Source organism: Stegastes partitus, unplaced genomic scaffold, assembly GCF_000690725.1.
Source record: "Stegastes partitus isolate 25-593 unplaced genomic scaffold, Stegastes_partitus-1.0.2 Scaffold1252, whole genome shotgun sequence".
NCBI classification, from domain to species: domain Eukaryota; kingdom Metazoa; phylum Chordata; class Actinopteri; family Pomacentridae; genus Stegastes; species Stegastes partitus.
The window spans coordinates 10096-35867 of NW_007578983.1; the positions used below are offsets into that span (position 1 = coordinate 10096).

General features: G+C 40.1%; 3 protein-coding genes across 3 annotated transcripts in view; all 3 read left to right on the plus strand.

Annotated features, from left to right (window-relative positions):
• The window catches only part of LOC103369194 (cytochrome P450 2J1-like), a 7571-nt gene extending 6537 nt beyond the window's left edge, over positions 1–1034 (plus strand). Inside the window, exon 6 of the mRNA XM_008297848.1 lies at positions 947–1034. Within this exon, the coding sequence (XP_008296070.1) occupies positions 947–1034 (88 nt within the window). The remainder of the gene's footprint in view (positions 1–946) is intronic.
• On the plus strand, positions 793–11320 carry il23r (interleukin 23 receptor). Its single transcript, XM_008297824.1, has 18 exons — positions 793–1249; positions 1520–1545; positions 1642–1745; positions 2413–2542; positions 2717–2892; positions 3232–3355; positions 3431–3597; positions 4590–4726; positions 4821–5016; positions 5103–5185; positions 5918–6113; positions 6193–6396; positions 6684–6782; positions 6946–7101; positions 9257–9397; positions 9508–9595; positions 10039–10129; positions 10460–11320. Exons 3-18 carry the CDS (start codon positions 1688–1690, stop codon positions 11078–11080), a joined length of 2667 nt encoding a protein of 888 aa, XP_008296046.1. The 5' UTR covers positions 793–1249; positions 1520–1545; positions 1642–1687; the 3' UTR covers positions 11081–11320.
• Positions 11321–14434: 3114 nt separating this feature from the next.
• il12rb2 (interleukin 12 receptor, beta 2a) overlaps positions 14435–25772 on the plus strand; it is a 13822-nt gene continuing 2484 nt past the window's right edge. Inside the window, exons 1-13 of the mRNA XM_008297825.1 lie at positions 14435–14668; positions 14937–15052; positions 15396–15656; positions 16223–16346; positions 16452–16636; positions 17628–17770; positions 18095–18239; positions 20796–20860; positions 21366–21570; positions 21962–22147; positions 22816–22917; positions 23050–23196; positions 23664–23798. Coding sequence (XP_008296047.1) covers positions 14983–15052; positions 15396–15656; positions 16223–16346; positions 16452–16636; positions 17628–17770; positions 18095–18239; positions 20796–20860; positions 21366–21570; positions 21962–22147; positions 22816–22917; positions 23050–23196; positions 23664–23798 — 1768 coding nt within the window. The 5' untranslated portion in view covers positions 14435–14668; positions 14937–14982. The remainder of the gene's footprint in view (positions 14669–14936; positions 15053–15395; positions 15657–16222; positions 16347–16451; positions 16637–17627; positions 17771–18094; positions 18240–20795; positions 20861–21365; positions 21571–21961; positions 22148–22815; positions 22918–23049; positions 23197–23663; positions 23799–25772) is intronic.

The window sequence follows — 25772 nt, forward strand, 5'->3', positions numbered from 1 at the left end:
TTTTTACTATTTTTCTTCTTCTTAGCTTTACTAAAAAACGCTTATACTAGCACATTATTAAAAGTAATCTACTGCATTCAAATATGCAACAAAAAGCCAAAACATTTCAACACTACATTCTTTATAGCAATCCCTTGGAACCACATTGCTACAGTCCTTTCCACCGCACATTGATTTAGTCTGACTTGCTAAAACTTGATGTCACTTAAACTGAGATTTAATTCATGCTTCTAATGCTGACTGCTTTCTTTTGAAGCTCAGACTGTGGTTTTAGTCTCAGGTGTGGCAGGTGGAACAGTGCAGTCAGTCTCAGAGCTGTTTACCAGTTTGTGATCATATGATACTGGCTGTTATTAGCAAATCAATTTGGAAGTGATTAATTTTCTAATCAGGCAGTTAACTTTTACAATGAAGGACTAGTAATTCTGAAATTTAGCAACCCTCCCACTTGAGGTCTCTTTTATGTTTACACGCACCCTGTCAAGCTTCTGGGTTTTCCCTGTGAAGCTTTGAAGATTCGAGACGGAAAAGCTCAAGTGAAGGAAAATCACACAAACTAGAGTAGCTTGTGAAAGTCTCAGTCTCGTACTTTTCCTCAAACAGTCGACGCTGTGCCACTTTGAAGACTACAAATAAAAGCAAACAACTCGGGGAGAAAAGATAACGGTCCAGTGTGGGGTGAATTCTGTCAGACTTGAAGTGTAAGTTTGTTTTACCACCTTCAAGATAATTATTTAAAACATAGAACCTGTATAATTGTTGTCAGTCTACAGACCAGAGTGAACTGAGCTTTAATGTTTTTGTGTTTGATGAATTTTGTGTGTCTTAAAGAACTTTGTTTTGCCTGTCTGCTTATCAGCACATTTTAGTTTACTGTAAAATTAAGCCTCAGAGGGAGGCGGAACCCGTAAATATGATGTCTGATAACTTGATAATCTGCTAACAGCAGCACGTTTAATGAGAGCAGGTGCTCAACACTGACATTTGAAGTCAACCAAACCTTTGTGGTGACGAGAAACAAGCAGCTGAAGTAGGGCAGCAAAGTACTCAAACGAATGTTCAAAGTTTCTGCGTTTGCCAGAATACCACTAAACTAGGTCAGTGGCCTCTTTAAGATTCTTCATTCTCATACCAGTGAACACTTCTTCCACGCAATCTCACAAAGCGAAGACATGTGAGGGAGACAGAACCTGCAAAACTTGAACTGGATGGCATCTTGATGAGAAGAACCTCGTGGCACGGAGTTCTGGTGAGCTTTATCTTAACTTATCTATCAGTTGGACTTCATGGAAATAAATGACTATGCTTCCTGGATGTATAAACTCAGATACGATTTGATGGAAGGCACGTTAATGTCAGTTGTGTTGATAATACAGTGATTTCATCTGTTGTGGTGTCACGGAGCCGCTATGACTGCAGTCGCTTGTACTTCTGTAAATGTTATCAGCCTTAAACATGCGATAAAATAAATGAGAAGTTGCAACTAAACACTGCTCCTTCTGCTCTTCATGTGAGCCAGAACACTCCTGAACGCAGATGACTGAGGTGAGCTTTAAAATGTCATTTTTATGTATAGAAATTTCCATAAAGTGATTCTTAAGAAAGATGATCCTTGATTCATGAGCAGAATAACTTTTACAGCTGCTGAGTGGGTTCTTCGAAATAAAGAAAGATGAGCTGAGCTGAGATGAAGCTCTCCTCAGCTTTTTGGAGATGCATCATACTTCTTACGTTTCTCATCAAGTGTGAGTGCCACGTTCCTTATCTATGTATTCAGATGGTTCAAAGTCATATGTAGCAATAGAGATGTTATCAGTGCAATGAAATGCTTAGGTTTGCTATGTTTCTATCTAGCTCTGTGATTAACCAGTTTACAGTTTACACTCATTTAGACGCTCTTATCACTCACATGTACTCATCGGTAACAAATACGAGCATACAAGAACAATGCAAAAAAAAAAAAGGTACGTAAAGAAAAGCAGTATGTGCAACATTTAGGGTGCATAAAAATGAAGATCTTTTCATACGTTCTGAGGTTTTCAGTATTTATTATACAAAGTGCAGAGAAAAAAGGTATGTTCAGAAGAAACAATATTTTAAAAAATCGTCTCTCCTTTCAATTTAGTCGAGCTCAAGTCCTAGATAGTGAGAAAAAGTTTGGCAGCTGCTGTGGTTTTCAAGCCGTGGGTTGTACCGCAGCCGAGCGGCAACAGACTAGTGAGTGTTGCACTATTTAGATTCGCTGCAAAATAATCACAGAAAGCACGAGCATTTTGTCTTCAAACATTCTGTCTTATTAAACAGAGGAGACACACAGCTGTATCTCTGACACTACCAATGGGACTTCTCATAAACATGTTTGCTGTAAAACGTAATCTTTGAAAACCTGAAGTGCCCGTTTTTTCCGAGCAGGTTGGCCTCCACTCCCGGCCAGCTGCCATGCCCTGAACAGCCCTGGATACCTCACAGTAAAGCCGGATAAACTTGTCCTCATGGGCTCAAAGCTGACTGTGTACTGCCACATCACAGAATGGCCACGACGGTATGAATAATAGAAATACAGCACATTTTAAGGGCATACATTGCAATGTTTGTGACTAAACTTATGCATGATAGTCATTCAGATGTCCTAGAAAGTGTTGCTTTGTTGTGTTCTCTCTCTTGAGAAGAATTTTTCAAAGTTCAGTTCACATGTAGTTACATTACTGGCTTCCAGGTCACACATGTCCCTGGCGGTGGATGGTCAGACTGTGGGTTCAGGGAAGAAAATCAACGACACTACGACAATGTTCAACCTGACCGGTGTATGGAAGCCGCTGTCTGCAGTGATCTGCACGCTGAACAGTGATGGACTCTCTGAGATCATTGGTGGACTGAGTCTACGTGCAGGACGTATGTGGTCAAAAACAGTTGGGATTGTATAAATTTAAAAATAAAATGCAGTCTTTTCTGAAGAGAATTTATGTGCAAATCAGAATCAGTTTAAGTCCAGAAGGTTTTCACATATTAGGAATTTGAATGGGTATTTTGGTGTGTTAGAATAAACACTAAAAGGTAGAAATTTTTTTTTAAAAGTGTGAACAAAAAAGTTGTATGTTTGTGGATGTGAAACCAAAACTGTGGGAGGACTAATGTGCCAGGAACATAGGAAAGAGATATTATCAGTTTGCAGTCCCTATCTGGTGCAAAGTGTAACTTTCTCTTTTATTTTCCATTTTTTACCTCGTGAAGTTCCTCCAGATAAACCTGAAAACATCATCTGTGAAACAACAAGAAGCTCAGACTTAACACACTGTTCGTGGACAAGAGGACAAGAAACTCACCTAGACACGTCGTACAACATTTCAATCAGCAGGTATGGAGTTACATTAATGGTTTCTCAGACGATATATAATTTTGACTACAGCAAAGCTTCTTTTTTTGTTATCAGAGAAAATGGGACCCAGATACATTCAGCTCAAACACAGAATACTGAAAAAATCACCATACGACGAGGAATGTTAGAAGAAAACACTAAATACCTGATGACCATCACTGCTTACAACCACTTTGGAGATTCACAATCTGATCCATTCATCTTCCGCAAAATGGATATAGGTGAGCTCCTGCCTCTGTGATCTATTTATATCTTTATGAATGAATGCGCACAGTTTTTTATTTGATTTTTTTTTTTTTAATCTGGATATTAGGTGCTTTCTTGAGACATGAGTCACTCTGTGAAAGGTCATGTTTAGAAAGTTTTATGGTCACAGTTTGACTAATGTGACCTGACAAGCAGCAAACCTTTTTCCTGTTTGTGTAATGTCTCTTTGAAGGGAACAGTTAGCTATCTGATTCAGCCCACCTCCGCCACAGTGTCAGGAAACCTTTCAAGTTTTAACAGCCACTTCAATACCCTTGGCTTTCTGAAATATTATTGGATTCTTAAGTTTTATTCGTTTTTTGGAGATGTCATGAGGATGGAATGAGGATAGATATATGAGCATGCCTATCAGGCTCAGGGGCCCAAAGGGTCAAAGCGTCAAAGGGCCTTGTCTTAGAGTGTCTGATTCATTTCATGTTGACAAGTCATTTAAAAACACACACACACACACTCTCACAATTGATAATTCCACCATCTCACCTTCCCCTGGTGAGACGGTGTCCTCTAAATAAAATGTATTATTATTATTAATATTGTTATTATTGTTATTATTATAACAGAACTTTTTTTTATTCTGGTAGATTAATCGTAGCAACTGGACTTGCTTGAGTTCGTTGAAGTCTAGTTGCTACGATTAATCTACCAGATTAACCACGACCTGGATGACTGAGAATCTTCACAGACATTGTAACAGAACTGTAAAGACACACAAATACAAAAAAAGAGATTAAAACTGCCTAAAAGAGATGCAAAATGACCACAAACAGATGCAAAACCATTTCAAACTGAGACAAAACAGCAGCAAAGACTCACAGCACGTCAGTTTTCATTTGTTATCGTTGCAGTCAGTCTTCATGTCCTGTTTCTGTGTAGGACAGGTTGTGGAACATTTTACATAATTCATACATGCTTGTGTGCATTACCTCAGTGTTCCTTTGTGTTGCAGTGATACCAGAAACCCCTCATATCACACAGATAGAGTTTGGGAACAACTCCACAGCAGCCATGTTGCAATGGACAACCTCTGAATCCTCATTGCAGCTCAGAGCCGCCACCAGGCTGTCTGCAGATAACGTTTTCTGGGTAAAATGATTTTACAACACCAATGACGGCTTTGTGGTTATTTGCAGCCTTTATCAGGCAGTTTGCAGGTGACCTAATGTCTCAACGTTTTTAGGAAGTGAGAGAGGGAACAGAGCTCAGCGATGGTCTGATACGAGTGGACGACCTGAGGCCTCTGACTGAATATGAGTTCCAGGTCAGAACATGTTACTCAGCCTCAGGCCTGACGGACACCAGCACGTCCAGGTCCAGCAACAGGTCACTCTGCAGCAAATGGAGTCCATCTGTGAGGAAAACAACCCCAGGAAAAGGCAAGCTCACAGATCTAAATGCGATGCTGTGAGAGTGTGTTGTCACTCATTCAAAGCCAACAACATGTGGTTCACTTTGTCCTCAGGTCCATCAAAGCAGCTGCAAGTGTGGAGGATATTAGGTGGCCAAGAAACAAACAGGCAGCAGACAGTGACTGTTTTGTGGAAGGTAATGCGTCATAATTCTTTGCTGAGCCTGGACTTTTTTTAATGATACTGATCAGTTTGGTTATGACACAGGATTCATACTCTGCTCATTGATTACAAGGAAAACATTGCTGCAATGTGGTTTTCTTGTTAAGGCTTGAGGTGATAAGATTGCTTCCGCTGTCATATTTCCAGTTATTTAATCTAGTTTAATTTCAATTTTATTGGAAGGCAGCAGTTCAAAAAATATGTCACCTAAAGGGACAAACACAATAAAAACTTTAGACAGAACCAGGCTCGGGGAGAGCAGCCATCTGCCTCGACTGGTTGGGATGAGGGAGTGGTTGGGGCGGGAGACTTCAGGTGAAGAACAGACAAACAATACATAATTATATTTATACATATTTGTGCAGGAAAAATAAATTCCTCTTGACAGCGACTTCCGACTGGCCATGAAATAGTCAGACCCACAGCCCTTCATACAACCACAATTTGTTATTTTTTACACAAGACATGTTATTATGTGAAATTTTGCAGTGCAGCCCCATTTTAATCAAAGCCACCCATTCCCCCATATTTCTACACTTGTGCTAAGCTAAGCTAAGCTTTCTACTTAACTGACAGACAATAGGGTGGTATCAGTCCTCTCTTCCTACTCTCAGCAAATAAGCAAATGCCAGAGTATCCCAAACTATTCCTTTAAACATGCATACTGGCTGGACGATATATAGTGATGAACTTGCTTCTTCCCTAGCCTCCACCTCCAGAGGATTACAGCGGAGAGGTGAAAGAGTACAACATCGTTCTGGCTAATGACCAGAAACACACCTGTGCTGCTGCCATCAACTGTTGCTCAGTTCAGGTACCAGCAGGGGTTCAGACTCTGAGCATCTCTGTTGTCACCTCGTACGGGAAATCTCCACCAGCTCACGTAGCTCTCAGACACTCAGGTACAACAACATTACACACAGAAGACAGAAGAAGTCTTTGTATTTTTAGGTTGTGTAAACTGAAGCGTTTTCTGCTCAGGTGTTTTTGGACCTGTTCTGGGACGGCTGGCTCCTGCAGCTAATGGCAGCGCCTTGCTCGTCTCCTGGTCGTGGCAAAGCAGCAAACAGGGGTCAGCATCTGGAGGAGAGGTGTTGTACTATATGATGCAGTGGACAAGTGTACCTGAAGCACAGCTGCAGTGGCGACAACTGGCCAAAGATCTGAAAAACACAACCATCACAGGTACAGAATCAGATAGTGACAGATACAACAAATCTTAAAATAACACACAATGTTTAAACCAAAAATGGCACAGAATGTGTATGACTCAAAAGACAGAAAGGCTTCAACTGAGATCAAGCAGCGGCCTCTTGTGGCCATATGATGTATTACACTGGTTTCTTCTATTTATCACACCAGCAGCTCTAAAGGATTTAAAATCAACATGATACTCTTCATTAAGTTGAAACCCATGTTCCTGAGCAAAGCTGAATATTTGTTGAACATTTGCTTTCCCGATACTGTTTCAGGTTTGACTCCAGGTGTGAGGTATAATGTCTCTTTGTATGCTGTGACCACCAGAGGTGTCAGTGCGCCATCATCCAGCCTGGGTTACGCCAGAGAGCAGAGTAAGACTCAACATGTCCTCAGAAACTTTCTAAACTTTCTCAACATTTATTTACCAAGCAATTCATCTTTCACGAGAGACTCAGTCCACATAGCAAGTGCGTATACAGTGGCATCAACATCCATCAAAGTCTGTCTGTTTCAAAGTGTGTGTTTTTGTTTCAGAGCCAGATTCTGGTCCAAACATGTCAGTGCTGAGCCATGAGGCCCGACGGATCCTGATCCAGTGGGACGAGCTTCCTGTGGACCAGCAGAGGGGCTTCATCACAAAGTACACCGTCTATATTCAGACGCTGGACTCCAGCAACTCAGAACTAAATGGTGAGCACCCAAATGTAAATAAGAACGCAAAGGGCTTTTTTTCACACTTCATAACATTAGTCAGACCAAACAATTAATTGATAAATTAAAATAAAAATCAGCACATTAATCTAAAACTATAAGAATTGTAAATTACAGCCTCATGTGTAAACATGGTTGGCTGTTCGAAACCCAGAATGTCCATATTACTGGGTGGCGATGATGTGAATGCATCACTGGAGGCTACTTGAATATTTGAGAACATGTCTTATGCCTGTAGAAATTGGCCTTTCAAATACTGCTAAACCCCTCTTAATCAGCTGCTTTTTCAGATCTCTTGAACCTCTCCTTCACAGTAAAACACATGCTGAGTTTATGCAGAGGTTTTTGTAGGAAACACAACTTTGCGGTGAGTTTCCTGTTCTTGTACATCACGAGTGCCTCCCCAATAAGGTACTCATTTAACCATATGTTGTGCTTTACCTTGGTCAGGCGAAGGCTTTCTGCGTGTGCACATGTGTAGGAAACTGTGCATGCGGTAGTGTGCATATATTGTGCCTCAACACAAGCCTCTGTTACATAATGGAAAGTGTACAACCAGCATTCCATTGATACTCCCCTCCCACAAAGCTTCGTTGCATCAGCAGGGTTTTTCGGCTCTCACTTCCCGTAATGTGGTGAATTTTAAACAATGAATTGCTGGTTGATTGTTTCATCATTGTGATCAATAACTTATTGAAACAGCTAAACCGAGAACCTGGAGAACCAAAACATGCAACACAACAGCAGACTCAGGGGCTCTGCTTGACCTTTACTATTTTTTTTTTTTGTATGTGGTTTGATCGCGTGTCTCTGGCAACGTTTTCGACATTTGACTCAGGAGATACCAAAGTGGTGTTTCAAACAGTAGTTGTCATCATTTTTTACCGTGTCTTAAGAGTTTTCTAGAACTGACTTTGACCACAAACAGGAAACCATGTGGCTACATGCACACATGCATCAGTCACGGCTGTTACCAACCAGCCTGCATTATACACTATTTCTGGAAGTCTGTTGTAAAAGCACCTGAGTGCATACCTTTTTCTCTTTCTAATGTGTTCTGTGTGACTAAATGCTTTTGTTCTTTCTTTAAACTGTTTTAAAGTTTTACTCTAATTACTTATCTTGTTCTAATGCTGTTTTGCCTCATTACCTATATCCAAAAACATATATTACTCTTAGAGTTAGGTTATAAATCATGTGGTTGCACTGACAAAAACATGAACTTCATTCACACGAAGTCAGTTTCTTTACAGGCTCTTGGGTTCCTGCAAATTGAAGTCTTTGCAAATAAAAAAGAAAATCACAAGTGGGGACCAAGAGGGGTTGAGAGGAGAGAGATGTCCCTTCAGCTTTTTAAGGTGTTGAGTCTGTAAGAAATCCTAAAGCTGCAATGAATATAAGAGACGAGAAACCGAAGAAAATGTAACACAGCATTTTTGCAGTAGTTCAACTGTCTTTTTTTTTTTTTTTTTTCGAACAATTTACAAACTTTTTATCTACGACTGCAAGCTCGCTTCTGACTTTGGAAACAGAAAAGTTGACAGAACAATGTCACTCCATGCCCTAATCAGAGTGAGGTTATTTATTGTGTTCCAGAGGTCAAGAATTTACCTTTAGTCATAACATTCGTATTGATTTATGCTGCAAAACTTCTACACAGTTCATGAACTCTGCCTCATCATGTTGCTTGAAGTACAGCTGTAATGTTTGCATGGTTCCGGGCCGGCAGTCAGCTTTGTCTACCCAAAAGTTCGCTCAAAGGTTTAGAAAAGATTAGAATTTTGAAAAATAGAATAAAAAACATTTTGCTTCTTACTAGTGCGGGCAGACTGCAGCCCACCTCCAGAGTCACCTGCTGCAGACGACATGGTCCCACTGCTTGTAAAAAAATTACACTCAAATGCACAACATGCTCTGACTGGACTGAAGCAAAGTAGCGTTCAATATGTTACTTCAACTTCAATTATGTTTTCATTTATCACACTTCTCTGTTACCTTTACCAGTCCACTATAATATAGCAGGCCTGAACTGGCCCCAGCTTAACTAAACTGCGTATATTAAAGCTTAAAAAACTGAAATAAACCATAACTGTGTGAGCAGAGAACAACCCAACTCTCTTTGTCTTCTCTCCAGTGATAGTGCCTGGAACTGGATCAAGAAAAATGTTGCTGGACTGTCCTGAAGGAGCTTTGGCTCTGCAGCTGACGGCATCTAATTCAGCCGGAGAAGGACCGAGGGGGAAACAGATCTCCTCTCAGCCTGCAGCTCCTGCGGGTAGGTTTTCTGTTGCCATCCTTTTCTCCCCATCCAATTTAAAACAAAAAGAAGATTTAGAGGAGCTAGTCTGCTAAACTTTGGCATCTTTCCCTTCTTGTCTCCTCTAGTTGGCCTGGTGATTGTGATTGTTTTCGTCCTCACTATCTTCATAGGAATCATTGCCAACCTGATGTGCTGGAGTTGTGTGAGAGAAAGGTATTAATAAACATCATTCATGCTCAACATCTCTTTTTTTTTTAAATGAAAAATAAAAGCCATTTAACCATTTATTTCCCTTCATCTACTGCAACTGATCTTGAATGTGCATAGGTTTTGTTTCATCAGTAGCAAGGATGGATGTCACTGTGGGTGATTTCATGAAATGCCACACCGCAACATGAGCAGATGAACAAAAACCCACAAGATTAATACGAACAGAAACCCAACCAGGGAGTAAAACTTGTACTAAATGTGGTCAATGCACCCTATCCTGAATGTGGTGGGTTTTAACTGTGAAGATACTGGATTAGCACTAGCATCATTCGTAATGAATGCACCCTTCTGATGTTTTTCTTTTTGTTTTTTGGGGTTTTTTTGTTTATATCCTGCAAAATAATTCATTAGCAGACACTGAAAACTTAACTGTCTTTCTATCTCAGGATCAAACAGAAGTGTATATCGTGGGGACCAGCGTGGCTTGTTGAGAACCTGCCAAAAGCAGAACACAGTAATGCCATCAGACTACTGGAGGTAACCAAGTCGAAGCAAATTCAATTTCACCGTATGAACTGCTGGAATGCAGCAACACCAGAAAAGAAAAACAAACAAAAAAATAAAAACATAATCTATATATCATCTAGAATCAAATGCTATCAGTTTGCTGGTTTATTAGTCTGAAGTAATGTAGGAAGTGGTATGATGAATACTTTCTGCCTTTAGTCTCACTGATCCACCTACTTTGTTGTGTTGACAGCCAAATAAGAGATGTGATGACGCATATCTGTCTAACACATCTGCAGTACATTCAGATCTAACTAAGGCTTTGTTTTTGTTGATTGTTGTGTTCTGTTTGGTCTCCAGTACGACAGAGACGAACCGCTATTCTCATCCACCTATAGCGACCCGCCGCTGTCCCCCGTCATCATGATCTCTCAGGAGGAGAGTGACGAAGTCTACCCTGCCGTCCATGTGGAAGTGTCCCAGACCGGGTCAGGACAAACCGCGACGGACACACCTTTAGTCCTGTCAGAAACCGGGACGGTGTTTGTGGGTAATCAGCTGGAACATGGCAGCTACAAGCCCCAGATCGCTGCATTGACTCCACAAGAAGAGGAAGCAGAGGAGAACCAGAGGGATGTTCCACCAAATGAAGTGGACGATACATGTTCAAGTGTCTTTGAAGGATTACTGGGAGGCTTGTTGTCCAGTGTGGATGTGGATTTCTCTGATTCACCTCAAGGACTGACTCTCGGCTCAGTCAGTGGTCTTTTGTGGCCTAGAACTGCTGAGACAAGTGTCTTGAATAGTGGCTATTTACAAGACAGTAGAGCGACTGAGGATGGTGTGGAAACAGACTCTCCTTTCTCTCTGGATGTGCAAAAGGATGACATAATGACACCTGACACAGCAGATTTGTCTCTGTGTGCAGGTGAGACGATGCTGGATGGTGGCTACTTCCCTCAGGTAGCTGCTGTCAAGTGAACTACACTATGACGCACAGAGGTAGCAGGTACACAATGACACAAACAGGACTAACGGCACTACTAAACCGAGTTTCAGAAAAGCATTATTAAAGCACCACCTCACTTCAGATGATGATCTCAGAGTCTTTGTGTGATAGGAAGAAAATCTCACTTCAGATGCTCTGTAAATATAATCACTATGGGTCAAAAACAATGTTGTTCAATGAATAAAAAACTGTAGAGTGTTTTACGCTACTTACTTCCTTGCTTTCTTGGTGAGTTACCTTCACATTGAGTGGATTGCTGTTACATTTGCTCAAGATCTTTAAGGTGCCCAGAGGATACCCTGGGAGAAAGCGTATACATTGGAATATCTGTATATCTACTGGACTGACTGGGATTCATGATTCCCAGAGTATGTATCCTGATGTTTTCACAAGTCCGCTGATGTTTCCTGTAGCACCATCATGAGGTTGACCTTTATGCTTTTGGATGGATTGTAATCTACTTTGGCACATGTATGCATGTTCCTGCAAAAAGCCTCTTGAATGAAAGACATCTGCCTCAGCTGTAGCATAAATTCTAATTAGAAAATGTTAGCAAAAAAAATAAGATAAGATGTTATTAAACCTGAAAGGTCATAGAGGAAAAAAAGCTTTCTAATGTTAGCATTTTGCTCAAAGCACCCCCGTTCGTAAATACAGCCCCACAGAGCTGTTGCCATGGTTTAGTCTTATTATTAATGCACCAACAACACCTTCATGATGGTGACATGTAGGGGGTACATTTTTTTTTGAAGTATCTGGGTCAAAATTGCAGGTTTGGGATTTTCAAATAGATTGTGGTTTGCTATCTCTAAAGTCTTTTTCCAGTTACTTTCTGACTAAACCGTCTGTTAGAGGGGACTTTCTGATGAATCCAAGAACTAAGATAAAACTACACTAGAATTACCACACCTTTATTGTATGCTTCTTCCAGCCAGTCAAGTTGCATTTAGGTCTATCTACACTTGACTTTTGACCTTTTGAATATAAAGTGTCATCATTCAGTCTTTTAGTCCGTCAGACTTTATTTCTGTAGCACTAACAAAGACCTTTAAAGTTTTTGTAAACACACATGCAGCAGTTAAAGGTGAAATATTTTTTTATCACTTTATCATTTTATCATAAGATATTTGAGTGAAATATTGTCATAAATGTTGCATTAAACCTTGAGTTATGGCCAAAAAGATGTTTTGCCTTTAAAAGCAATACTCTAAGCAGTTCATCCTCAGTCATAAATGAATAAAATGAGTCCACATTGCCTGAAAAATGGTCGATAAATGACAAAAAAAAGTTGCCCAAACCTCATTGGTGGCTCCCGAGGATTACTGTTAGCCACAGTTAGCAGCTACTTATGCTAAGCTAAGCTAGCCTGCTGCTCAAGCTACATGATTGGAGTCGTTGACATAAAAGGTAAACCAAGGAAAAAATATGTGGGAATAAATCCAACATTCCCATTAATGCATCCTTTGACAAATGTGCCAAATTTTAAGAAACTCTCTTCAGGTGTTGAGATATTCATCCCAAAGATAGAGTTTGATTTTTATGAGGATGGGACAGATTAACATACATCAACATTTAATTAACTAAACCCTTGCTTCCAACTCGTAAATACTTTTAGAAGAATATACGTTACAGGTACAATAAAGCACCTTTATGCGGAAGCTTCTAAACCGAATACACATTTGGATGTTGAGAAGTATTTCTCATAATTCACATGAAAACATTCGATCAAAACAGTTTCCTGGTATTTAAAAAACTGTTATTTTATTATTAGGGTGTGTCCGTCTGTGTTTCTAATGTTAACTGCTTTGTTTTGTGAGCCGTGAAGTAGCACCAAGTGTGAAATTATTCCACAACACCCAGGCAGAAGGCAGTTGGGGCTTTCCCAGTCAGTGGGCCAGTGTTGGTATAGTACTGAACCTGAACCTTCTCACATGCACCACCTGCAGTTTTCATCACTTCCTGAGAGCTGTCTCACTTCCTCATTGAAAATCGAAATTTCAGGAGGGTCTCTCCTTCACTGACACACTAAAGTTGTTTAAAAAAAAAAATCTCATGTCAGTCATCTCTCATCATTCTCGCTGTGTTTTAACCCTTTCATTCACTTTGACTTCTGTATCGTTCTTCTAATAAAGAGGGTGCCGCTGCAGGGGGGAAGTCCCGCACAGCAAACACATGGGGCATGCGTTTGAGGGAGTGTGTGGAAAATGTGATGATGCAAATTTATTTAAGGGTTTGTTGGAACTCCCTCTTCAGATGTCATATATATTCCAAAACACTAACTCAACATCAGTCTGAAGAGTTTCCTCCTCACACTATAGAATCAACAGTCAGAGGAAGCACTGAAATACATTCACATGAGTATTGAAGCTACTTCATATTTCCACTCCACTACATTTTAGAGAAAACCTTTTGCTCCACTACATATATTTGACAACTTGAGTTTCTACCAAGATGAAGGTAATACAACAAGCGTTTCAAACACAACACACTGTTAATGTTAAATCAGCGGCTTCCAGTGTAGTCGGGATCAAATTTCTGATGTTTCTGAGCTTCCCTAAATACTAACTTTTTTCTACTATTTCATTTAGCAGACGCTTTTTTCCAAAGCGACGTACATCTGAGAGCAGATATTTCTGTGAAAGTTCAAATAAACCAATTTATCACCAAAAATCAAAGATTGGAGTAAATATCCAAGAACTGAAAACAGATTCTTGCACCAGAACTTCATTTTTTCTGTTTTCTTCTCCCATTAAACATCTGATGAGCCCTCAGATTATGATATCTGGTGTCCCTACATGTATAAAACTGTATAAAGAAGCAATTCTAGCAGCTGGAACAGTAACATACTGCAGCCACACTCATACTTCACTATTATATAACTAATATAATAATATATCTGCACGTCCTACATTTTACAGCAAATGTGCACTTTACTTGACTTTTATGCAGTACAGGTTTTTTTTTTTCATTACAATATTGATAGTCAAAAGAATCAGTCCTGTGTGGGATTAAAGACCCACAAAGAGGAGTTGGATCTTTTTTTTTCATTGCAATGTTTGCAATGTGTTCTGTGCACCAGTACAGCAAGAGAATATTTTTTATTTTATTTTATTTTATTTTATAGAAAACTATGCAAATATGGCAAAAAAATAAAAAAATAAAAAAAAAATCAACAACCCATAAAAATGCTATAGATAAATGATGGACTCCTTTTAATTTCATTCCATGTCTACATTTCTGAGCATAATAAGGAATAATCCTGCATGATTTTTCTGTGCATGGTGTCAGTCTGATGGCTTGTGATGTGGCTCTGCAGTGTCAGTGAAGTCACAGCGTGTCTGGCTTCACTCATCACCTGAGACACTTGCTATCTGTTCACATCACACCAGAGGCGGCACTCAGTCAGTCAGCAGCGAGCCTCCGCTGTTCCTGCGCCGCAGTCTGGACTCTCTGCTCCGCGTGAAGATGTTCAGGAGCACATTTGAAGACGGATAAAGATCCAAAAAAAAGCTCAGGAGGCGAAAAACTTATATGATATGATGCTGGGATGTGACGCTTCGGTGAGTTTGAGGCTTCGTCTTCTCCGTTTTGGCACCGTGGAATGTGGATTTACGCAGATCCCTGGCGCCGCATTTATTACACGACTCTGGTAAAAATATATGTAAATATGATTTTAAACTCGTGTAAATCAAGCATCTGCTGTCAAAAGGGGAATTCGTAAAGCGTTAAATTGTACTTCTTGATCGCTAAGATGCGCGTAATTATCTATTAAATACACTTGTTATCATCCGAAACATCATTTTCCGCTGCACCTGTGCTTGTTTTAAGGTGAACCCTGGCAAACAGATTTATTTCAGACCGTTACTGGCGACTCATGGCGACAATGTTCCAGTCTTGGTCCCTTCTCATCGCCGTCGCTGTGCTGGCTGTGCAGCTTTGCACTGGTGAGCTCAGATCACAGTCACACTTCTACCAGTTTTGTTGCTATTTCATGTTTTTCTCTTCATTGTATTTGGGAGTGAAACTTTTAATGTAGCTTGGAGTGTTCTGTGTAGATTCTGCTTTGGCTCTCCTTTCTGTACACTCCATGAGTTACATGATGTTTTACAAGTGGTGTTTAGGATGTTTGTGTCAAAAACGTGCCATGTGGATGAAGTTTTTGTGCAAGTCTAGGGTGCACAATTTCCATATCAGCTCCAAAGTTCCAAAAATTAAAAAAAACTCACAGTCTGTTAAATGATCTGCCACTGTGAACCTGCAGATGTAAGTCCTTGTTTGTGATTTTAGGTCAGAGATCCTGCGACATCAGGTCCACTGCTGGATCTGCGGTGCAGTGGGGTTCCAATTTCACAGTGTACTGCACCTTTAACTGCAAGTGCGAGGGATCCATGTTCTGCGACAGTCCTCCCACACAACAGAAGCACGAGAAGTTCAATTCTACAACTATATATTTTAATGTGGTGAACATAACAAAGACCAGAACGTACAGCTGCCACTGTGCGTGCTCCCCTCCACGGGACCCCTGTGGGCTGGACATCTCAGCTGGATGTGAGTATGAAGTGAGCAGTAAAGCACAGCGCAAATATTCATATCTGACACCATATTGTTGGTTCAGAATGAGCCAGCAGGTTTAATGTCGAATGAAAGTGCTAAATTTGCCTTCCACTAACCAATCGCGCTTATTCAAAACTTGCGTGAACACACAGAAAACTCCCTCAGGATGCTTTACAGTTCATCCATCTTGTGGTATGACCAACTTTTGGTTCTGCTTTCTCTTCTTCACTAAGCGTCCACACCGCTGAAGCCTGAGCACTAAGTGTCAAAACTAACTGTGAAAAGTTGCTTGCTCTAACTATATGTGTTGCTAATTTGAGAGTGAAAACAAGCTTGTATTTTTGACCATGCAGCATGACAGTTTCCTCAACCGAAGCACGCACACATGAACATGAATACAAACGTGAATATCAATGCGAGTTGTTCTTTGAAGATACAACCAAATCCTGATAACATTACTGCCTAATTTGTCACCTGTTGGAAAACTCTTTGTTCAGGTGTTGCTCCCTGTTCAATATTTGGGTTGCATGACATTCCTCTTTGTGTTCTTTGGTCTACAGACCCACCAGATCACCCAAAAAACTTTAAATGTGACTACAAAGTCATAACGAACGACAGTGGAGATTTGGTCTGCACTTGGAACAGAGAACGGGACACTCTGCTTTGGACTAGATCGGTGCTACGGTGAATCATTGTTCCCTTTACTGAATTTTCCACTTATCAATAATGTCATGATGCAGTATTTACTTGCATTAACTGACAAATGAAACTTGGCTTCGTGTGTTCTAGCGTGAGAACTGTAACTGGAAACCACACAGGTGAACTACACCGCGTCTCCAGTGAAGGAACTGAGTCACTGTCAGCTAGCTTCGCTGTGTCCAGATCTGTCCAGCTCCTCTCAGTGTGGGTTGAAACCCAGAATTCGCTGGGCTCTGTGGAGTCCCCGACCGTTAACTACACACTCAGTGATATTGGTAAGATGCTCACAAACTGTTTCATTCCAAAGATTTCAGATTGTGAGATGCAACTTCTGCACAGACAATACGGCTTGTTTTGCATGTGATGACAGTTTCAGGTTGTTTGCAAGGCACGAGCTCATGATGATTGTGACCAGAAAGTTAACCCTCCTGTTGCCTTCAAATTTACTGACATCTTTTATCCTTGGGATCAGTTTGACCCCAGCAATTTAAACCTCCACAAAGTGATCATAATTGAAAGTGTTACCCAAGTTTATGTGTAAATAGCCCTTTAAATTAAACTGAAAAAAATTATGTCAGTCACTTACTTAGAAACGTTAAACACTGAATGGGGTCAAATTAGCCCCCAAGGTAATCGGAGAGTTAAACCAACTTTGCAGTGAAAACTGTTGTTTCATACTGTAATTTTGAATGTGATGGTGGTTAACAGTCACACACTACTAAAAAGAAAGTCTGTTAAAAAAAAAAAAGAAAAAGTGAAAATGTGGCAGCAAGGATGCCAAAAAAATGTGTTAAAACCTGTAAGGCTCAGAAACTGTAAGGGGGGAAAGCATTAGCTTGCAAAACTACAGTCATTTACCAGCTATTATCTAGAAAAATCTGTAAATTAATTAAAAGAAATGTGCCATTTTTAAAATCCTTAATATTCAGAATTTTTCTTTCAAAATATGTAAAATATCTGCAAAGTAAAAATATCTTTGCTGATTGTAACTAAGAAAAAAAACCTGCAATTTTGAAGTCAAATATTGTAAAAAAAAAAAAATAGTAAAAAAAAAAAAAAAAAAAAAACAGATTTTTGACATAGATATTGCCAACAGTTAATTAAAACAATTAAAACCTCTAATTTTCTAAGTGCATCCTCCATCCTTTCCAATAGCTATCAGTAATCATGCAGAAGAAACTCATTTTGTGTGATCTTTGCAGCCAGTCCTGTGACTTTAGTTTTTAGTTGATCTAACCGATCTGTTGATTGCGTTGATCCGACCAGCGATGCCACCAGCTCCGGTTCTGGTCCAGCCCGAGTGCTCCTCCAGGGAATGTTTCATCAAAGTAGAAGAGCCTGTGAGGACTCAACACGTGGAGATCGAATACACAGCTGATCAACAAACATGGACAACTTCTCCAGACTCAGTGAGAACTTTTTACTCTTGCAGATTTTGACTATTTAGGGACTTTCAGAGAAATATTGCAGGTTATATGAAACCTTTGAAGATCAACAGTAGCTGGATGGTGATAACTCACAGGTCCTCTGCTGATTCAGAGCTGAAGACAGATATGAGTTGTAAGGTTAAGGTGAGCCAAGGTGAATTCACAATGATGCAGACACAAGCTGAAATTTGACCTTTTTTTCTCTATCATGTGTTTTTAAGACTGTACCCATAAATGGCTCATTACCACAAGCAAGAGTTTGAATTACTGAAAGAAAAAAAAACAGCATGTTTTATTGACTTACAGGTTGTGCAGATGAGCTCATCTCAGGTTCGGTCCGTCTCCTCTCTGGAGCCGTACAGGTTGTACCATTTCAGAGCCAGATCCAAATTCAACACAGGTAACTGGAGTGAGTGGAGCGCTAACATCTCCAGCTGGACTCAGGAGGAAGGTAAGCAGCCGTGCACTAACCTGCTGTTCCAGGAGAATGCTCAGAGCTCTACCGTTACGTACTGTTTACTGAATGAAAACTGTACTCATTCTGTCTACGAGCAGATTGCACTGTATCTCTGTGGCACTTTATCTCTGCAGACTTATCAGATACTGCAGTAATGTTTCCTTTCTTCTTGGTTTTTGAAGCAGTTAACCACTGCCTACCTATGAGCCACCGAAACAGACCTTATTGGGTTTTGTGTTGAGAACAAAACCAGTTATTACTGATAAGACACAATGTGCAGAACTACATACACTGAGAATTGTTCATTGTAGTTGAGTTGCAGCAGAAGAAGATGTAAAGATTCTTTATGGGAAGTATTGCTGCATACTTGTAATACTGATGGCGTGAAGATAAGCAGGTCTCTATGTATATGTGAGCTATGAATGTGCAGGACTGACAAACCATCAGTTTCCATGAAAAGGAAGCATAAGCAGAAGTCAAAAGCACTAAAGAGAGCTGCTGATGAAGGGTGTTTTACATTACTTCTTAGCACTTACCGAGCACATTAATTACGTGTAACCGTCTAACTTCCTCATTTTGCTGGATAAAAAGTGTAGAAGATATTCTCTATGCATCTGAGGAAAGGCTAGAAGTCCACACATTTGATAAAACATGATTGCTCCATCAACCACAGCTAAGTTTACATCATGACAGTGATAGTGAAATCAACTGACAGTTATTCAAAACACTTTCGAAGGAGCTAATACCACAATAAAGAATGTCTTTTCTTGTGAACGTAGCATCATCTGTTCACAGAAGTGCAGATTTTAATTACTAATTTGAAAACTGTGATGTCCGCTAGTTTGGTGTCATTCACAAACAATTTGAAGCTTCTCGCTGGTTGTTGGTTTAACCTCTAAAAACGCAGCTCTGCTTATCAAAGCTACATGTTTAAAAGTTTTATCTATGAAAATAATCCCGTCCTGCCTTAAAATGGCTTGTAACTCCACTCTGTGGCCATAAAATGTGCAGATCTCTGCAACTCAGCACACCAGCTCACCTGCAGCTCTGCTGAAACACTGTCAAACCACTATACGCCGTACATGTTAGACACAAAATAATGATTTGGAAAACATAATCCTGCAAGCTAACAGGATTTAGGTCAGAAAACCTTCATTTTTGAAGACGTGTCCTGTGGTTTGATGAAACTAAAATTGAATTGTTTGTTTCATTGCATTTGGAGGAAAAAGGGGGAAGCTTGCAAGCCGGAGAACACCATCTCAACTGTGAAGTACGGGGGTGGCAGCATCATGTTGTGGGGGTGTTCTGCTGCAGGAGGGACTGGTGCACTTCACAAAATAGATAGCATCATGCTGAAAGAATATTATGTGGAAATATTGAAGCAACATCTCAAGACATCAGCCAGGAAGTTAAAGCTTGGGTGCAAATGGGTCTTCCAAATGGACAGTGACCCTGAACATACCACCAGATTAGTTACAAAGTGGCTTCAGGACAACAAAGTCAGTGTTTTGGAGTGGCCATCTCAAAGCCCTGATCTCAATCCCTTAGAGCTGAAAAGGTGTGTGGAACAAGGCGGCCAACAAACCTGACTCAGTTACACCAGCTCTGTCAGGAGGAATGGGTCACAATTCTATCAAACTATTGTGAGAAGCTTGTGGAAGGAAACCCAAAACATTTGACCAAAGTCATACAGTTTAGATGGAATGCTACCAAATACTAAGAAACTTTATGTAAACTTCTGACTTTGAAGAAAGTCGTAAGAAATTCTCCAAAAAAAAATCTCTCTCTCATTATTCTGGCATTAGCAAATAGAAATAATTTTAGTAATCCTAACTGATCTAAAACAGGAAAAGTTTTGTCTAATTTAATATCAGATAGTGAGGAGAAAAAAAATGTTATGTCTTTTATGTCATATACAGTGTATGCAAACCTCTGATTTCAACTGTACATTTTGATTTCTAATTACTGGGCTGACACTTGGGCTGAAACTCCCCTTGTGTGGTTGTTGTACCTCATTTACATTTTCACTACTTGGCTCATCGCTGCAAAGGCAGAGCAATGCAGCAGCGTGGAGTGTTCTCGTCTTCAGAGCAGCTTCCCACATTTTGTACACAAATTACAAGTGACCTTTCCTTCCTTTCTGAGTTATCACATGTCATACGCTGTCATTCTGCTGCCAGTGTTGCATCAGTGTTACAGTACTGTTGCTGCTTTTGTAGCAGACGCTGTACTTTGGAGGATAAATGTGATCTCTTAACCATATTGTGCCTTATTAGTTTCATGTTTTTCGAATCAGATGTGGATGTTTGACTTAGAGAGCGTGTGGTTTCTCGGAATTGTTACTCATTGCTGCCAGACTGAGCCGCTAATGAGCGTTTGTCGATTTCAAAGGATTTCAAAGCATTTCACTGCTGACTGCTTCAACCGATTAGGAGTAAATTCCAAGAAACGTTGGTACTTGTGAAGCACTTGTTATTAAAAAAAATCACCCAGTTCTAGTTTCTCTGTGAAGTGAAATCTGACATCTTGGTGTTGTTTTATTACTTTTAGCTCCAGCAGAAGAGCTGGATGTTTGGTTCACCGAAGACTTTAAATCCAGGAGAGTTTACTGGAAGGTAAGCTGTCGGTCACGTCCAAATGTGTGGCTTTTTTTCACCTGAATGCTTTTATTTAACACACGTACCACTGCTGCTATAGTTTCATGAGGGTTTGCGGCCTCCATGTGTTCCCTCTCTCACCCTGTGTTTATGTGGGTGTGCAGCTCTGTAGCCATAGTAACACTTTCTGATCTTTAAAGATTCACTACTACTTTCTGCACAGTAAAGGTCAAAGCTTGACCACTTCTGAGGTGTGAAATCCTCAAACACACACACACATCTCCTCCCTCCACTACACACACACTTACATTCTTTTAATGTCGCATAACGACAGTGAGAGACGAGTGAAACCTGACAGCAGACACCGCAGTTTCAGTTTACAAGAAAAAGCGGAGCTGAACAGAAATGATGTGTCTTACATACTCATCTCGCGGCGGTTTTCAGCGGCTCAGCTGATGGAATCGATTCCTGTTCCCTCAGTGCGGTGCTGAAGATTTACTATAAAACATTTCTCTGATTGCAGGAGCCAGACGTGTCCATCTCCAGAGGGAAAATCATAGCGTATAAAGTCAGCGTTAAAAGCCCAAACTCAAGGGTTGTGCGTAATATCAGCGCTGATACCAGGAGTTATTCAGTCCCGTTCCGTGCTGACTGTGAAGTGACAGTGTGGGCTTGCAACTCCAAAGGACTGTCGCCTCCTGCCAGGATAACAACCCGTCACACAAAAGGTACAAAAAAAAGGGAAATTTCCAAGTCCTGCAACCAGAACTCCTGCGCTCAAACAAGGCTTAATTCGTCTTTGCAGGGATTTGATTAAACACAAATTACTTATTTGGGAACATGCCTCACATGAGATCATGACATTTGTATAATGTTGTGCTTTAATTGTGCAAACAACTCATTTGTAACTAATCAAATTGACAAAATTTCACCCAGCTGGTGATCCATCAATCCAGCCTTGTGTTTATGTCCAAAGAACCACATAAAAACAGAATCTTGCCGTTTTTCTGGGTGCATTTTTGTTAAAGCACTACATACGCTGGATCCAGAGTGACATTAGTGTCATTACACCTCTGTACAGTACACAAATATATATTTACACGTTCCTCTCTCCTTCAGTCAAGCACGCTCAGGAGGTGCATGTATCGGCAGGAAACTACAGCATCGCCATCTCCTGGAGGAAACCCAAAACTGCACCGCTGCTGCCGGCTGGTTATGTTGTGGAGTGGTACCCAGAGGGCCACCAGCTGCAGGAGCTCAGATGGCTCAAACTGGACAAGAACGACAACCAAACTGTCATTTCAGGTGGGAAGTTAAAGCAAAGGCAGGTGGAATAGATTCACTTACACTGAAAAAAGAAAATTGTTGTAATAACTTAAATAGATTCCTTCAATTGGTGAAACACAATTGAATTAAGTTTATCCAATTAAATGAACAAATAACAATAATAACGCTGGTTTAAGTTAGATGTACTTAAATCATTTAATTGTTTTTTTTTAATTTAACAACTTGCATTTCTGCAACTTTACTTTTAAGAACAGTCAACTTGAAGCTTCCAAGTTTTCCATCTGTGTTTGCTTTACTCAAATGTAAAATGTAAAACATGATTTTGTCGTCAGGTTTATTGTTCTTTCTTTTCTTTACTTTTTAATCCTACTTAAAGGAAGTTGAGTTGCAGCAGAAAATTCAGATCAAACAGTAAACAGAAGAGCAGAAAACCTAGTTTTCATACTTTGACTGAAATTGGAATACCAGTTTAAAGGGACAAAGTATAATTTCAAGTTGATAGACTTCATAAAAGCAAAGTGTCATCACCAATGAAGAAAGAGAAATGGGGTTCATTAATAGTACGTCACTTAAACTGCAGCTCAAGTAGAGTTTTTACAGTACAATTATAATTTCTCTTTTTTTCAGGATATTCCATTATGTTTTTTTGTGTGTGTTTTCAAAATGTTCTATCTTTCCTTCTGCAGGTATTAATGCATTTGAGTGCTATGAGGGAGCCGTGTCTGTTTTCTACAATGACAGCTCAGTGAGTCGGACCAGGTTTAAAAGGATCGCCACTTTGGAGTCAGGTACGGAGCTTTACCTCGGACATAACATCTATAACGCTTGAGATTGGGTTTACAGGATAGGTGAATTGAAATATCCCCGTGCCATCCGTCATATTCGTCAGTGTTTTTTTGTGTTCTGCTTGTCGTTTGCAGCTCCAGCAGTTGGTCCACTGATCGAAGAGAAGGTTAAGGGAAACGACGTGGAAATTACCTGGATGGAGCTTCCCAGAGGTCAACGCAGAGGCTGCATCTCCACATACAGCATCTACTTAGAGAACAGCAGCGGACACCGAGAGCTCTGTAAGGACAAGTTGGAGACTGTACCAAAATTTGAGGGGCAATGTCATTTTGTATATTTGCTGAAGACAGAATAGTCCAGTCTTGCAGCAGTTTCTTTACCCTATTTTTCTATTTTGTATTTGTGAGATTAGTTATTTATTTTACCCCCAAAAAAATCATCAAGAAATGTTTTCATGTGTGGCTTGATGTTCTGTTTTTTCAAATAGAGTTGATTTGGGATCATCATTTATTTAGCAGCTTTTTTTGTGTTGTGTTGTGTTGTTTCCATAAACACATTATTTGGAGATAATGCAGCAAGACACTGTTTTTAGACCATTGGGGATTAAAAAAATTAAAATGTAATCGAAAACTTTCATACAGTCTCTTATTTAACTGAAACTATGCACATTGATATGATGCTTACATGTAGTTTGCAGCGTGCAAACAGGAATATGACCCTCCAAGTGTGTGTTTGTGCACATTTTCAGACTCTGTAGCATCACCAAAGAGGACATATACGATCAAAGGCCTTTCTCCAGGAGCCTACAACCTGTGGATGAGCGCTTCGACCGCCACAGGAGGAGAAGGCCCTGCAGGGAATAAGGTCACGTTCTTCGTCGAAGGTAAGCAGCTTTTCAAATAAAACATAAATAAATAACAGTTTGATCATTTTGGAAATATGCTTAGTTGCTTTCGTGCGTAGAGATAGAAGTTTAACATTGCAAAGGTCTTGTGTTTGTCGAGTAGATATGAAGCTACTGCACCGACTTCCAGGAGTCTCCACTGGTCAACTGGCAACTGTGTTAAAAATAGTTCAGCACAAGTTCGCCTATAAAACCACAAAATAGTGGCTTTTAAAGTGTAGTTTTTGATGAAATAATAATGACATTATTGGTACTTACTAAGCCTTAGAGGTGCTCGTAGATGTGATGGAGATTCTATATTTTAGTAGTGTCATGGTGACGTTAGGTTATTTTGCATATAAACAAAGCTACATCTAGCAGTTAGGAAAAACTTCTGAGCGACTGACTCTTCACCTTCCCCCTCTGTTGGAAGATATGCAAGACAAACTTATGAATAACATTTGAGTTTATACCTTTTGCTCTCCTCTTGTGGAGGCACAGACCTTGTTTGTATGTGATCAATAGGCGATAAAACTTAAAAAGAGAACTGCTTCGAGGGAATTTACTTTATTACAGAAGATCCCTCCAGCAGTAGACATGCTAGGCTAGCTGTTTCCAGTCTTTATGCTAAGCTACCTGGTTGAACGATGCAACATTTTGTTTCGCAGACGTATTTGAAACTGATATCAGTCTCATCAAGCTCACTGAAAAAGACAGCTGCATCTTGGGAAAGAGAAAAGTTCCAGAGCAGTGGACATGCTAGGCTAGCTGTCAAGCCTTTACGCTAAGCTAAGCTACATGGTTGGTGGATGTAGCCTTTACTTTAACAGACATATATGAAACTAATATCAGTGTTCTAGTCAAGCTCTCCACAGAAATATTCATTGAGTTAAAAATCTGCTGCTTGTTAAATTTTTTTTCACACCTACTGTTGGCTGTAATGTTTCACATTCACACAGAATCATTAAAATTATATAGTTAGCATTAAAACTAGACGTGTCACGGGACATTTTTTAGCTTTAAAAAGTACATCGACTATGTTCTCAGCCTGTCCAGTCAAGTCAAGTGAGTTTCATTATAATTGTCCCCATACTAGTGGAAAAGATGCATTAAATGGCCTAAACATACATACAGAGCTGTTTCTTGAAGCACACAGACTACACATGTGTGTAGAGCCCTGGTATCAACAAAAAAAAGCCCTGTTGCATCACTTTATGTTGTCTCCTCGAATATAAATTTGGTCTCCTGGTAATTACAGGCCACAGAACTGCCAACAATCCTCCCTCTGCCCTCCAAACACAAACACTGTTCTGTGTGCACTTTGTGAACAATGGCTTGTTGGCTCGGATGGTGTGACACTAATAATGTTGAGGTTGTGGGTTTGACAGTTGTTTTTTTCCCCCCCACTCTCTGCGCAATGTGTTTTCGACATCAATTAGGGTGTGTTGGTGCCCTCTATTACCCCCCCTTCACAGCATTAGCTATGTTTTTGTGGTCAAGGGTGTTGCTGCCCTACATATTCAAATAGGACTCAGTACAATTAGTGCATAGCTGCTTCTATTTGTATGCCACATACAGCAATTTATTTGTTCATATTTTATTGTTTGGAAACAGCACATGCACAGCTAGAAGTAGAGAGAAATCACAGATGTCTTCAGTGTAGTATGACCCTGGAGCAAAAACATAAATCAGAAGAAACTAACACTGGAACAATGGTGACTCTTTATACAATAGACATTTAACTATTTGCATTTGTTTCCATGCTTGTCTGCACTGTGTAAACACTGCCTGCAGTTCAGCCCAAAAGTCCTTGAATTTCTGTCATGTGGCTGTTAATCACAGCTGAGTCACAGATAGCCTCACAGTCGCACAGAGAAGCAGAGATATTTTAGAGTTTTTTTAAAGAACAGGTTAGTGCAGCTGTCCAGAGTGTCCCCTGCCTTCGCCCTAAGTCGGCTGGGATAGACTCATAGA